The sequence below is a fragment of the Elephantulus edwardii genome, unplaced genomic scaffold (genome assembly GCF_000299155.1).
Source record: "Elephantulus edwardii isolate Elephantulus edwardi_28Jun2011 unplaced genomic scaffold, EleEdw1.0 scaffold00172, whole genome shotgun sequence".
In the NCBI taxonomy this organism is placed as follows: Eukaryota; Metazoa; Chordata; class Mammalia; order Macroscelidea; family Macroscelididae; genus Elephantulus; species Elephantulus edwardii.
In genome coordinates, this window is record NW_006399922.1 from 1,837,919 (window position 1) to 1,853,968 (window position 16,050).

The window sequence follows — 16,050 nt, forward strand, 5'->3', positions numbered from 1 at the left end:
AAATCTGCTGTCAGGGACCTCTCCAGAGTGCTGAAAACCAACAGTGTCAGTCTAGATACTAAGGTGCCCCTAATCCAGGCCATGGTCTTTGAGTTTACTTTTTATGCTTCCAAGAGTTGGGCAATGAATAAGGATGACAGAAGAAGAATAGATGTTTTTGAATTGTGGTGCTGAAGAATAGTCTTGAACATACCATGGACCTCTAAGAAAACAAATAGGTCTGTCTTGGTGAGGATGAATCCAAGTTTTTCCTTGTAGGATTTTTTTTTTTACTTAATTCACTTTATTTGTTATCAAAAATTCACTATGTGGTGGCCACAGCTGGAGCCTGAGTCCTCTGCATGGAGACTCTGGTGTGAGTCTTTACAAGATGGTCCATGAATTCCTGGTAGGGAGACTTGATGAACTCAGACTCTTTCCAGAGATCTGGGGTCAAGTAGCTGTAGTTCTTGGAGATGGCATCAAAGGTGGCTTTGGCGAAGTTGCCCAGGGTAGCTGTGCAGCCTCTGCCTGAGGTGTAGAAGTCATCAACTCCAGCCATCTGCAGCAGCTTCTTGGGCACAGGGGCCGAGACGATCCCAGTGCCTTGGAGTGCAGGGATCAGACACACCAACACAGAGCCACAGCACCCAGCCACCTTGCAGGGAACAGTGTGAGGCTTGCCAATTTTGTTCCCCCAGTAGCCACACTGCGCAGGGACAATGGAGAGCTTGGTCAGGATAATGGCCCCATGGATGGCAATAGCCACGTCTTTGGAGCACTTGACGCCCAAGCCAACATGGCCGTCATAGTCTCCAATGGCGACAAAGGCTTTGAATCTGGTCCACTGGCCAACACATGTCTGCATCTGCACCGGCATGATTTTCAATACCTCATCCTTGAGGGACATGCCCAGGAAAAAGTCAATAATCTCAGACTCCTTGATGGGCAGTGAGAAGAAATAAATCTCCTCCAAGGATTTGATCTTCATGTGTTTGACCAGACGGTCCAGTTTGGTGAAGTGGAGCCACTGCTTTTCCTCAGCTTTGCATCATCAAGCTCCAATGGCCTCTGCCCAGACCTCACAGACTTCTACCGAAGCCTCCATGGAAACCGCCGCTGGCTCCCATCCCGGGGCCTCCGGGGCCTCCTGCTGCACCAGCATCGCCAGTCATTTGGTGTTTTCTGGGAGTAGAAGAAGTCCTTGTAGGATTTTGAAGCTCTGTCTCACATACTTTGGGCAAGTGCCCAGGAGAGACTGATCCTTGGAGAAGGAAGGACATCATGCTCGGAAAGGTGGAGGGATAGTGCATGAGAGGAAGACCTTGCATGAAATGGATTGATAGAGCAACACCTGGGGCAATTGGGGTTGGTGTGTTGGAATCAGTGAGACTGGTTCATGACAGAACAGGGTTCAGAGCTGCTGTACATAAGGTCACTCTGGGTCACAGGCTGCTATAACAACAAGAAGATTGACCCTGGGTTTCCCTTTGCTCCTGCCTGATTATGTAGTTGTCTATGACTTTTCTTTTTAAGGACATGCCTCCTTAAGTAATTGCCCCATCTTAAGCTAATTGGCACAGTGACAGCAGCAGTGGGCTCAGGTAGGTCAAGGGTAATGAGGATGGTGCAGGACAGGACAGGGTTCAAATCTGTTTTCACATCCTAGGGTAGCCATGAGTCATAGTTGATTCAATGGCACCTAACACCAACAACAAAGTAATCTCCCAGTTGTGATTGCGGCTTCACTTTCCTGAGGACAAAGCCCCAAGGCCAGCCAGAAAGAAACTCAAATGAGTGGGGAAAGGTTCAATAGGGACTTGAAAAGAAAGGGTGATGATGATAGGCATAGAGCAATGGTGATTAATTATATAAAATAAAATGTAAAAGATAGGGTGGTGATAGACATAGCTCAGTGGTAATTAACTATATAAAATGGACTATAATAGATAGGTTGATGATGATAGACACAGAGCAATAGTAATTAAGTATATAAAATAGAATGTATAGGAATGATTGTATGATACAAAGTGTATGTACTAAGTGCAGCGTATATGAATGATATGCAAACCAAGAAAAAAAATTTAAAACCCTAAAACCAAAAACAAAATGGCATTTAACCCTAAATTAAGAAACCAAATACAGACCTCAGCCTTCTACAAACCAAGTGTCCTTACAGAAGGACAGCATTCTCGAAGGGTGGAGGGACAGCATAGGAGAGGAAGACCGTGGATGAGATGGATTGATACAGTACCTGAGGCAAATGGGGGTTGGTGTGTCAGAGCTAGTGAGACTGGCTCAGGACAGGGCAGTGTTCAGAGCTGCTGAACATAGGGTCACTATGGGTCCCAGCCTACTTGATGGTGCTAGCAACAACAGCAATTATGTTTATGCCCCATATTCCTTCTGTTTTCTAAAGTCAGTCACAAGCTTTTCTTTTGAGGTCCCTCTAGGTAGTAGATTCAGACTTCTGACCCTTCACTTATAAGCCAGGCACACTAACCCCCTCTTCTACCCAAGGACCCCCATTTTCTAGTATACTGTGGTAGTGGTGTTCGCTTTCAAGTGGATTCTGACTCCTTAAACTCCGTAGCTGATCTTCCTCTGAGAGTTCTCAGTGGCTGGTGTTCCAGATGGTAGCCCAGGGCCTTTCTTCCTGGGGCCTGGTGATCGCAGGTCTCCAACCTGAGCAGGAGGCTGCTCTGGGCTGACTGCCCCACCCACTCCTTGCCCCACCCCTCCCTCTCTCCTTTCCCTTAGCCTCTCACTTTTGAAAAATCAGAGTATAAGGGGTGAAGAGGGAGTTCTGGTGGTGAAGCTTGTGGGGAGCTGCACTGCCGGCCTAATGGCCTTTCGCTGGAGGTTCAAGTCCACCAGCAGCTCAGTATAGAAAGGTGGACAGTCTCATTCCATGCAATTTATAACCTTTAAAGACCAGGCTGAGGGTTGATATGGGTCCACAGCAATGAATTTGACATATGAGTAAGGTAAGAAGTAATTTTAATATCTTTTTAAAAAGTTTTTAAGCTATACCTATATTTAAGTATGTTTCTGTTGTTGTTGTTGTTGTTGTTGTTGTTGTTGTTGTTATTGTTAAATGCTGTCGGGTCGTAGGCAACTCATAGTGACCCATAGGGTTTCCAGAGGCAAGGTGTTATGGAATTGGATGCCACTTCTGCTTCCAAGCTTGTTTTAATTGGGAAGCTCCACCAAACACTGTCCACCATGGGTAGAATAATATATTTTAGTCTGGGAATGTTTTTTGTTTTGTTTTGTTTTGTTTTTTAATTTAGGTTGTTTATTTTTCATTTCAGTGAACATCTACAGAGATTTTGGGATTCCATTCATTCATTGTTGCACCCTTCTCCCCGCACAAACTCCTCCCCCCTCCCCCCCATTTGCTCCTCTCCTTGAAAAGCAAAAGAAAAACTCCCTCATTGGTACACAATCCCCCCCCACACCTCCCCAAACCCCACCCCCTACCCCCAAATATAATCCACTCTGCAACCTTCATTGCATACTCCTACGATAAAAATAATGCCCTAAAATATAATACTTTTAGACTCTCCCCCATAGACTTCAATGCCATAAACATATTTCATCCAGTTTGCCACTGTTGTAGAATGAGGCTGGCATTGGGGTGGGGGTAAGACTGAGAAAAACTGGGAATGTTTTTTTAATGTTTCTGTTGACAAAATTAATGTTGAAGCCTGATTTTACCATGATTTGTTTATTCTTTGTATTTGTGGTGAGAAGCCAAACTGTGTCATTTGCTTTTTCTCAGGACAATACTGAAACTAGAGTTCTTCCTCTTTTCAAGGAGAAGCTGCCCCTCACCCTCCATTCCCTACCCCCACCCCATCATTAGAGGAAATTCACAGATACAAAAGCAAAGTGGTCAACTCTCTGGCTTCTCTTGGCATGACTAAAGCTCCTCAGGCAGTGTCCACGCCTCTTCTACTTCCTGATGTCATACTATTTTTGTCTTTGAATAGCTCATTGACACAATTGCCTCGGAGATCGGAGAACTGAAACAGGAGATGGTGCAGACAGATGGCAGCCTGGAATATGGACAAGAACCCACAGAAACCTACAGGTGACCAAAGACTGACCTGACAGAGGGCCAGAGGGGGGCTGAGGGGATCCTAGCTGGGACTCTGGCCAGCATTTCTGTCACAGCATAGTCAGAGTTACACATCTGACTGTTGTAGCTCAGCAGCTACTCAGCGGGAGGAAGATAGGCAGTCTCCTCCAGTGATATTTACAGCCTCTGAACCACTGCAGGGTCAGCTCTGGGCCATTCCAACTTACTGCAGTGAGCAAGAGTGAGTCATGTTTGGGAGCCCAGTGTGTGTCGGTTGGTGAGAGCTCTGTAGGAGAAGGGAGTGGTCTTCTGATTGTTATTTGAATTACTTTGAAGGCACTTGAACTTTGCACCCTCTCAATTCCTCCTGGCACTAGAACCCGGAAACCTAAAGTTCCATAACTACTCACAGCAGTGGAAAAACTAATGCAATGTGACCCTCCGTGTGCAAAATAGAATTCAGTGTAGCTGGTGTCCATTCCCAGAAGGTTTAAAGGGAGCGTTAAAGAGGATGGACCTATTTTGCATTCTCAGGTCAGAAAACAATTTCAGCAATAACTATCACCATTAACTCTGCTTATTAACAATTGCTGCTATTAGAAATGGGATGTGGTTGTAAAGGGTTAGTAAAGGGGCAGAGTAGTTGGGCATATGTAGAGAGTAGACCTCTGAAGAGTGGAGATGCAAAGTCCATGTGAGCCTGGGCAGACCACAGCCAGATGACTTCTGGTTCTTGGGTGCCTTGCTAGCAAAGACCAAATTATCCACAACCAAAGCATCTGGAGACTTGGTTCATTATCAGTGCCCCATCCCTTCCCAGAAAATGGGGTTATTGTTGCCTGATACTGTGTGCAATGAGATTTGGGCTGAGTTTGCTTGTAAGTCCTGTGGCAGACGAGGGGCCCTTGTCAATGGGTGGTTTTAGTTGCCCAGGCAAGTTCAGATCAGCATGATTTGTTCCCAAAGTCAAGACTGAGTGGCAGGAATGCCTAGATGTAACTTTTTAGTTGGAAGGTAATGCTTGAACACCCTATTCTTGGTGGACCTGTGATTCTCCTGAGCAGTGAACTGTGTTGTGTGCCTTCCTTTTCTTTCCTTTTCTAAGAAATGACAGAGGTGGTTCAGATGGCCCCAGGCCCTTCTCAGTCCTCAGGAGTTTGATGGGTCTTTTAACTTTGTTGTGAATGTCATCAAGTAATATTTTTGCATGAACTAGAAAACAGTAGTTTTGGTTTGTTGTTCTGTTTAGTTTTGGGTTTTTTTAAAATTAGTGATTTCTAGCCTCACATTCAGAGGCATTTCAAACTATAGATCTTTAGCCTGCAGACTTTTCTTTGCTCTTTGCCTTTTTTGGACAAACATTAAATTGGAGTCAAGATTGATGGCAGTAGTGGAAAAGATGAGGACTTCTTCCACACACAGGAAATACTTCAGCTGTTTGAGGGTGGACCTGAAAGTTCCTCAGATGAGACATGAGCATTAGCAGTCCCTCCCTGCACACAGGCACAGGAGGGCAGAGAAGGAAATGTGCTATTACCTGTTAGGACACCATCAAGATCTTGTTCTCTGACTTCGGTGCATAGCAGTAACCTAAACAAGAGATGGACTTTTATTTAAACATCTCTTTTAAGCTTTTCATTTTTTCCCTTCAAATTTAAGAATGGCTAAACATTTTACCATAACTTTTTTTCCCAGATAAATGTCATTTGTTCATGAATGCCAATTTGCTACTTGTGGGAAATACAGAAAGAAAACAAGATGAGGTATAATAACACTGAAGCTTTAATGTTTATGTTGGAGATTCTGAGTTTCTAAAACTCTGGAGCTATGATTTTGTTTAATTTCTCCATTTTGCCCAGTGGGATGTCAGGAGGGCTAGGTAACCAGTGGGAGACAGAGAACTTAAGACAGAGCCCAGCTGTGACCACAGTTAGATGACAATTGGACCTGGCCACCTCACAGGCCCAGGGGTGGGAGAGAGATGGGGGCACCAGGGTTGCATATTGTGGAGTGGCCATCAAGACCTAGGCTGCAGGGAGGAGGGCAGCTCCTTCCTCGAGCCAGCCCAGCCCCCATGGGTGTGCTGGGATCCAGGCCTTGCTGTCCTGTTGCTGATGTAGTCCCTGTTGGACTTGAAGGGTCTTTGCCTCCCTCCTTTTAAAGAATTCCTTAGAACAGGTGTGCGTGTCAGCAAATTTTATCTTTGCCTTCAGCAAGTAAAAAAAAGATGGAGGCTAGTGCCGTGAAAAAATGACATCTCTCTCTGAAGGGATGTTTGCAAGAGTATTTGTAGGTTGGGACAAGGCAAGGGGAAAGGCTCATGTTTATTTAGCATTTGGAGGAGGGGAAAATGGGGTTATTTTAGAAAAGGAGATACTATGCAAATCAGGAAGCTTACTCATCAGGTCTTCAGGACCTCTTGGGGTAGTAGCCCTTCACTGGTGCTGTAGGTTTTCTCTTCATGGTTGCTTTTTCTAGAAGGTCATAGAAGAGTCACTCTTCAACACATAGTGCCTGAAAGCTTTCAGATAAGAAAGAATTGTTAGTACAGTTAAAGGTTATCAGGAAGAAATACCTGAAGCTGTTGATGCAATTGTAGGGTGGGCGGGCTCCTCCTGGGATTTACAGCTTTGGAAAAAAAACCTACTAGAGGTTTGGTCATGAGGTGGGTCCCACTTGATGGCAATGATTGGGCCTTTCTATAAACAACTTGTATCTGGCTTCCTTGGTCTAAACTATTTTAAGGGAAAAATACTTTGTTACAATAGAAAAGATAGTATTTAGTCACCATATCCTATAAAGATGAAAATAAAGAGGGAAACATTGGCTCTCACGCTCACTCATCTCTCTCCCCGTCTTGCTTGCTCTGTCTTGTTCTCTCACTGCTCCCACACTGCCTCAAGGGTTCCTCTCTAATCTTTATAGTTCATGTTGTCACCTTAATCTCACATAGTTTTCAAGAGAGTTTAATGTTCAAGCAAAGGATGGCAGAAGCAAGGCTGGAACTGATGGCTGAAGGGGTGAAAAAAGCATACGTTTTCAACTTTTTACTTTGCTCTACACACCATTTCATTTCCTTATTTGCTCCATGAGGGTGACATCTTATTTCTTCAGGAAGCTCCAGCTGTTCTACTTCTGCAGAATCTTGGCATCTTTCATGCATCCACTTGATCTTATGGAGTGAATGTGATATGCCAAATACCATTGGAGCCTAGAAGACCTGGCAGTGACCAATAGAGGACACTGCTGTGCTCATGAAGCCCACCCTGTGGTACTGGGGAGAGGGGGAAACCCTAAGTATTGAGCCACCTGTGTCCTTTCAAATCATAAGGTCTTGTGTGGATGTGGAAGAAACTTCCTTAAATAGCTGCTTGTGCAATTTGAAAGCTCAGAGAGGAGCCTGAGGCTTCTTTTCAAACCTCTCAGCTCAAAATGCAGGCAAGCAGTAGCTTTTGCAAATGGTAAGGACTCTGGTTTTAAGCTGGAAAGTAGAATGTGGCCTTCCTCGACCCCCCTCATAATCACTTTAGAATATCTACAGGCTAGATTAAGAGAACTAGGTTAAGTGTCAAACCGAGCCCTGGGGTTAGGAACAGCTCTCTACCTGTCTTGATAGTTGGTTACTCATTATGGTCAGAGTTGAGATGACTTTGAGCCCTTTAACTTCTTGTACCCCTGTCAATTGTTTTAAATGCAAAACCGAAATCTATTGACTACCATAGAAGAAATAATTGTACTGAATTATAGTGATCAACGTATTAAAATGTGTGATTTCATAGCATAAGTACTGCTTTAGTAGTAACATGCCAAATAGTGAGATCTAGCAGTGGGCTGGGAACTAATCTCAAAGTACAAATGAACTGGAACTATAGTGGTGCTATGTCTGCAGCCACTGCAAATGGAATGAAAGTGTCTGTCATTTCTGTGGGTAGCAGCACTGTACACTGGAAATACTGTGATTTGTTGTCTACATCCAAAATTAGAGGAAGTTAACTTCAAAACAAGATTAATGAAAACAAAACCGTATCTTCTGTCCCATTCAGTGGTCATTCTGACTTCTCAGTCCACCTGCTCGGTCAGCATCATAGACTCCCTCCCTTTTGGAAACACTCGCTCACTTGGTTTCTGGAGTCTGACCTTCTCTGGATTTCTTTTTACCTCACCTGGTGCTATGAAGTGTCTCTTTAGCCCGGTCCTAGAGGGTAGACCTTGAGCCTCAATCTCTGTACAACTCATTTCTCTTTCACTAATTTAAAAATCTGTGTGCCTCAGGTTCCACATCAGTAAAATGGGAGTAATAAGAGTTTTATGCTATAGGATTTTAAGAAAGATTAAATTAGTAGCTTTAAAGCACTTAGAACAGTACCTGACATGTGGTACACATGAAGTGCATTTGCTGAATAAATAGACATTAGGTGCTGTCCAGGAAGCTCTGGTGGCTCAGAAGGTCAGGTCCTGCCAACCCAGAAAGCAAGCAGTTCACATCCACCAGCAGCTCCTCAGGAGAAAGATGGGCAGTCTCCTCTCATGCAATTTATAATCTTTGAAAACCTACCAGAGGGTGACTGTGAGTCAGTTCCAACAGTGAGGAAGGGGTGCCACCCAGTCAACTATGACCCCAGGCAATCTTGTAAACAGTGGATCTAAGCTTCCCCCGCATCCTCCATCATCTTCACAGACTGCTCAGTCCATTATTGGGGTCACTATGTCAGTCTCTCCTGAAGGGCCTTCTCTTTCAATGACCTTTCTCAGCATGATGTCTTTTTCAAAGGACCAGCCCCTTCTGAAAACATACCCAGAGAATGTGAGGTGAAGTTTCACCATCCGGGCCTTTAAGGAACACCTGGGTTGGGCTTCTGCCAAGATTGATTTGTTTATTATTTTGGCAGCCAGTCCTCTCCTCCAACACCACAACATCACAATTTCATCATCCTTTTCATTGTCTGACCTGAACTCAACCTTCAGAAAAGGCCTTGGTTGGTACAAAGGATTTCAGATAGTTCTCAGCGAATAGAAAATATCAGAAAAATGTTTACTTGTATTTTATTGACTGTGTAAGGGCATTTGACTGTGTGAATCATTGCAAATTATAAACAACACTGTAAAGCGTGGAAATCTCAGAACACTTAATTGTGTTCCTGTAAAACCTATACATAGACCAAGAAGCTGCCATTCTAACAGAACGAGACTGTATTGGTTAAAATCAGAAAGGATGTAAATCAGGGTTGGACCCTTTCTCCATACCAATTCAATCTGGGTGTGGAACACGCCATTTAAGTAGCTAGTCAATCTGAAGAAGAATGTCACATCAATGAGAAAGACTTGTCAGCAACCTACAGATGACACAATCTTGCTTGCTGACAGTGAAGATTAAACATTTGTTGTGCAGAATTGAAGACTGCAGCCTTTAATATGGATTACATCTCAACATAAAAAAAAATCCTCACCACTAGACCAATAGGCAACATCATGTTAAATGGAGAATTATTGAAGTTTTCAAGAATTTCATTTTACTTGGATTCACATGTAACACCCATGGTAACAGAGTCAAGAAATTAAAAAAATATATGTTGTTGTTATGTGCTGTCGAGCCGCCTGCAACTCATAGCAACCCTATGTACAACAGCCCTAAACTCTGCTCTGTCCTGTGCCAATCGCTCTGTCTCCAATACACCCATCCTGATTACCCCAGTCACTGAATCAATCCACCTCATAGAGGGTCTTCCCCTCCTGCGCTGTCCCTCCACCCTACCAAGTGTGATGTCCTTCTCCAAGAACCAGTCCCTCCTTGCAACATGTCCAAAGTGTGTCAGACGAAGCTTCAGAATTGCAATGGGAAAATCTTCTGTCAGAATGATAAAGAGCAAGAATGTCAGTTTAAAGACTAAGGTGCCTGATCACAGCTATGTTTTCAGTTGCTTCCTAAGTATCTGAAAGTTGGATATTGGGGAAAAAAGATGATAAAAGAAGAATATAGCTTTGAGCTGTGATGGTGAGGAAGAATACCGATTATCCCAGGAACTGCCAAATAAACAAGGAACAAAAGAAGTGCAAGTCAGGTGCCTCTTAGAGGAAAGAATGATAAAACTTGATATCAGATGCTTTGAGCACATTGCCAGAAGTCCTTGGAAAAAGCCAACTGCTGAGGTGATCCCAAGGGACCTGGAACTCTGCCCCCCAAATTCATACACAAAGAATTCAGGAATTTCTGGGCCAGCGCTTCCCATTGCTACAGCATAGCTATGGGAGCTCCTGTGTCCCTGAGAAGTTCTGAATTTCCCAGCAGCAGTGTGACAGCATTGACATCTAAATCACAAGACAACATCCCTGATCAAGGTCATTACTATCAATAAGTTGTAAACCTATAAAAAATTAATTAGTAAAAGTTGTTACAACAACAATCAACACTTCCTAAAAGAGAACTACTGAGGCTGTTTGTATAAACACAAATGCCTCCTAGGATTTAGTTCCTTCTTTTGGATGTTTGAGATAGTGGTATCATGGGACATCCCAGTTAATTAGCATAATACTAATGTTGATGTTTCTGTTCTACATCCTAGTTTGTTGTTTAGCGTTAGTTAGTTAGTTAGTTAGTCTGGAGTTGTAAAAGCTTAAACATGACTATTCAAGTTGTAATTTGTGGTTTCTAGGGAACTCTGGTGGCCTAGTTATAAGAACTTACACTGCAATCCCAAAAATACATAGTTCAAATCTACCAGCTGCTTCATGAGAAAAGGATAGACAGTCTCCTCCTGTGTGATATACTGCCTCTGGTAACCTGCTGGAGGGTCAGCTGTGAGTCATTTCCAACTCAATTGCACACAGTGACAACATCCTCCTGGAAGGGAGCTCTGTTGGCATAATCTGTAGGGAACTGCACTGATAACCCAATGGTGGCTCTACTCTGGCAATTTGCATCCACCACTTGCTCTGAGGAAGGAAGATAAGCAGGCTCCTCCTGTAAGAATTACAGCCTCCAAAAACCCGCTGGAGGGTTGGCTATGAGTTGCTTCTGTCCCAACAGCAATGACTCTGACTGTTGACTTTTGATCATCTTGTAAGGAAGCCCTGGTGGCATACTGTGTAATGGGTCAGCTTGATAACTAGATAATTGGTTAATATATGCACCTAAATCAGATGCAGTTCTTTTCAGAATTGAAGCTCTACCTTTAAACTCAGATCTGCATCTTACTCAACTTTCCATATTTAAAAATCATATCTACCCCCAACTTAGTGACTTCAGTCTTTAATACAATTTTTATCCTTTTTCTCTGTAAATAACAAATGTGAAGTGTTCACTTTCCATTGATTTTATGTAAACCAATTTCTATAGGCCATAAAATTATTAGTTTATTCTCAAAGAGCTCCGCTGAAGAGCAGTCTCATCCCATTGCAATATACAGCCTCAGAAATCTGATGGAGGGTCTCTGCATCCGAACCAGCTTGCCAGCACTGAGCGAGGTGCTCTTCCAAGAGGTTCCAGGAAGTTTCTTCATGAAGTCATTTGGACATAGTTAATGCAAAGCCACTGCGTTTTTACTTTCTACATAGCATTCATGTGTTCAGTGTAGCCACTAAAACAAAACAAAACCAATGTTATTTCCAGGGAATTCAAAGCCACTCTGGTATGTCAGTTAAAGTTTTGCATGATCTACATTTGAAGGATACACACCAAACAAAATAAATACCAAACCAAAGCAACAAACAAAAGGACCTCTATTGCATGGACAGGTAACTTTACTTGCACAGACTGTTGATGCCTAACTTGACGTCATCCTCATCTCAACATCTGTGAGCTGGCCATTCTTTAAGAACTCACTGCACCTGTTGGAAAGGTGGTTTTCCTCCTTCATCACCCTGTGCACCAGCTCAGTTCAGCAATGTGGGAGGATCTCAGTAAACATTTTGCACAATAAGCCATACTCAGCAACAATTTTAACAAAAAACAATTGTCATCAAGTAGATTCTAATTCATGACAGCCCTATGGATTGTAGCATAGAATAGTGATGCCTCGGATTTTTAAGGCTGTGCATTTTTGGAAGCAGACCTCAAGACCTATCTTCCACGGCACTTCAGGACTGAGTCATACCTTTTGGTTTACAATCAAGTGCTTAACTGTTTGTGCCACGTAGGACTCCTACCTCTTGAAAAATGTTGGGGTTATCAAAGTTGATTGTTCTCACTTGTGTATTGTGTATGTATAAGACTTTTTATTGTACAATTCCACAAATTTTAGGCTGTTTCCCATTGTCTACCTATTCACATTCTTCTTCCAAAAATATCTGGGAAAACAAGACACAGAAATTCTCCAACTGCTTAGAGATTAGGCTTTGAAAGACAGTTGAAGCTCATTTGTCTGAAATACCCAAGCATCTTCATTTCTAGTGCAGCCATAACAAAAATACTAACAAGTAGATGGCTTTAAGCAACAAAGTCTTTTCACCACCATTTAGGAGGCTAGAAATCAAAACTTAGGGCACAAGCTCTAGGAAAGGTTTTCTTTCTCTGCCAGCTCAGAAGATCCTGCTGTCAGTCTGTCTGTCTGTCATTTTAATTGTGATTAGAGTGAACTTTACAAAACGTATTGATTTTTCAATCAATCATTCATGTACATTTTGTTTTCCCTTCTCCCATACTGTTTTTGTTATGTGCCACCAAGTTGACTGCAACTTATAATGACCCAACATACAGCAGATCTGAACTGATCCTGGCTTGTGCCATCCTCGCCTTCTCCTGTATACTTGAGCCCATTGTTGTAGTCATCATGTCAGTCCATCTTGTTTAGGGTCTTCTTCTCCTAACCTGACCCTCTACCTTTCCAGGCATTATGTCCTTCTCCAAGATTGGCTCCTACTAAGAACATGTCCAAAGTATGTGAGACAAAGCTTCCAAGAAACATCTTGGTTGCACTTTCTCTAACACATACTGGTTTGTTCTTTTGGCAGTCCATGGGATATTTAGTACTCTTCTCCAGCACCACAACTCAAAGGCATTAATTCTTCTTCTGTCATTCTTAGCCATTGTCGATAGCAAGTAATCGAGAAGGCCATCACTTGGATCAGAGACACCTTATTCTTTAAGCTGATATCACTGTTCCTCAGTACTTTGGAAAGGTTCCTGATAGCAGACTTTCTCAATAAATAGATTTATCGTCTGTTCATTACTTTTTTATTACCCTCTTTTTCCTCCCTGGTAACCATGATATTATGAGTATCTTTATATGCAAACTTTTCTTTAGCTTTTTATCATAGTGGTCTTTTACAATATATGACCTTTTGTGACTGACTCATTTCACTCAGCATAATGGCCTCTAGATTCCTCATTGTCATGCCATGCTTCACTAATTCATCACTGTTTGTCAGTGTTGTCTAGTCCTCCATAGGGAGCCCGAAGGCAAGTGGTTTAAATCTCCCAGCTGCTCTGTGGAATAAGGATGGGCAGTCTGCTCCCATGTGATTACTGGCTCTGAAAACCCACAGGAGGGTCAGCTGTGGGTAGGTTTTGACTCAACAGTACACAACAACAATAGTACTCCATTATGTGAACATACCATACCATGGTTTCTCTACCCATTTGTCCCGGCCCGTGGGATCTTTTCAGCGGGGACTCTGGGAAGGAAAGAATGACAAAAAAAGGGACAAGAGACACAGAGGTATCGGAGACAAGTTCAAATTCCAGTCAAGCCTCCATTTTATTGAAAGCACTCACAGCTTATATACAGGAGCACAATGGGGGAGGAGAAGTACGCAATGGGGGAGAATAGCATCATGTCATTTCTAGTAATCTGAAAGTTATCTGGTTAACAGAAACTTAGCAGGGCATTTCCCAAAACCTATCCTCCCAGGGCAACATGTCCAAACATGTTCTTTGAGAATTACCAAATGGTTTCAGAGAATTACAAAATGGCTTCAGCTAAGTTGAACTAGCAGCCTCCAACAGATCCTCCCTGTTTTAATAATTATTTGAAGACTGCAAAAACGCAACAGGATTACCTTTGGTGCTCTCCTGTTTGACCATGTATGAAACCGGCGCCTGTCTTAGGTTGGACACCGCACCTACTGATCTTACTTTACTCGTCATGGGTTAAGCCAGCAGCTACGGTGGAGTGCCTGTCTTAGGTTGAAATGGGCCAGTGTCTCTTACCCATCTCTGGCTGCCCGGTTTATTAGCCTGTATCATCAAGGATTTTCTTTATCGGCCATTTGCAGTCTTTGATAATGGACTTGTATGGAACGGGAGGCTATGGATTCGACCTGCTGCTTGATAAAGCGTGTAAGCCTCTGAATTGCCCAGGAGCCAAAAGAAATAAGCAAAAGAAAGCCTTAACAGGGCCCCAAAAAGGAGTGACTGGTCTTTGACCACATCCCCTTAACTTTTAGGCCATAATTGATTGATTATACATTCTTTTGCTTTAAATTTCTTGTCACAATAAGCACTAACCCAATTAAAAACTTAGCCGTGTGGACTTCTTGTGTTGAAGCTACAGCAGAAGTAGAGACAGCAGCAATCATAGGGATAAGAGAAACAATTTCTACAATAACAAGTCTTATAGCTCTCTTGGTTCTTAATGATAACTTACATAACTCTTTTAAAATTTGCAAGCATTATTATCATACCAAATATCATTTAACTTTACCAATGTCATAACAAGAGGAGGATTCTTAGAATAACAACTGAATCATCTTTGGTAACAGAGGTAATATAGTTAAAAATTTTATGGGAACAACTTACTTAAATTTTGGATAATCACCAGTGATTACCTTATTACCAGTCAATAAGACATATGGTTCAGGTACACATGACATGACTCTGTCACTTGTGACATTATCTCCCTTACATTTATCTTTTGGGAAACGGGATATTTATCGAATCCATACTAGCAACTAATTTCCACAATTTAGGCTGAAAGTTCTTCATCTCAATAGTCCACATTCCTCCCACGAATTTTTTCATAGAAAGTCCGGCACCATATGTATGAAGAGGTGACCAGTCCTCAAGCGAGGTAGCATTCCAACCATTGGTCCTTTAAAAATTATTATATCAGTTAGATAAGAGAATGGCCATACCGCTGTTATGATGACATTTTCTCCAAGGTGGTTGCCAGATGCCAGCACGACCTTTCTTAAAACATGAGGGAAAATTGGCATCTGCTGGAAAGATGGCATTTATTCTACCTGCTCCATATCCGGAAGCTTGCCAGCCAGAAGCTAAATAATTCAATCAGTCCATAATGGGTTTCCACTGCAGATAAATAATTTTTGATAGTAGAAGGAGTACATTCCATAATACCTTGTTTTCGAGGATTGTAAGGAAACTCAGTTTTATGACAAATAGTAAAATATTTACAAAAATTTTGAAAACTTTTGCTGGTATAGCTAGGAGCATTATTAATCTAGATTATTTTAGGAGTTTCTAATGTAGAAAAAACTAAAACAATATTTTATAACATATTTAGTTGCTTTTTCCGATAAACAAGATATTACCACAAAACCAGAACTGATATTAATAATAACATGAATAGTTTGCAATTTTTCAAGTTTGGGAATGTCAGCTGCATTTACTTGTCAAATATAATTTGGCAATAATCCTCTAGGACTCACCTCAAAATATGGAACAGGTAACAGAGACAAACATTTTACATATGATTTTACGATATAATTAACAATTTCATCCAGAATATGAGACACCCCATGTAAATATTTACTACTAGCATAATGACTATGATGAAATTGTTTTGCGTTAGCTAAATTAAAATCCATTAAACATTTACTAGCCAATTTATTTTATTTCACTAAAGGTCCTGGCAAAAAGAATGAGACTCAATATGACTGACAAAAGTATGACCATCTCTTTGTCTTATCAACAATTGTATATGAAGAAATAATTATAAAACTATAGAATTTTTGTTTTGATAATATTCACTGTATCAATAATTGGAAGTGCATTAACTATGTAAATTATGTATGTTTATATATAAAAACATTGT

The 16,050-nt window shown here is 41.9% G+C and overlaps 2 protein-coding genes across 2 annotated transcripts in view; one reads left to right on the forward strand and one right to left on the reverse strand.

The window, feature by feature from the left end:
- Positions 1–361: 361 nt before the first annotated feature.
- Positions 362–1,144, reverse strand: LOC102865854 (40S ribosomal protein S2-like; the record flags this gene model as incomplete). The annotated part of the gene is made up of 2 exons (XM_006895661.1): positions 1,066–1,144; positions 362–1,023 (listed from the first exon to the last, which is right to left on the reverse strand). Coding segments are annotated over exons 1-2 (741 nt in total), but the record flags the coding sequence as incomplete, so codon positions are not given.
- Positions 1,145–2,957: 1,813 nt separating this feature from the next.
- RIN2 (Ras and Rab interactor 2) overlaps positions 2,958–16,050 on the forward strand; it is a 133,824-nt gene continuing 120,731 nt past the window's right edge. Inside the window, exons 1-2 of the mRNA XM_006895662.1 lie at positions 2,958–2,966; positions 3,975–4,075. Coding sequence (XP_006895724.1) covers positions 2,958–2,966; positions 3,975–4,075 — 110 coding nt within the window. The remainder of the gene's footprint in view (positions 2,967–3,974; positions 4,076–16,050) is intronic.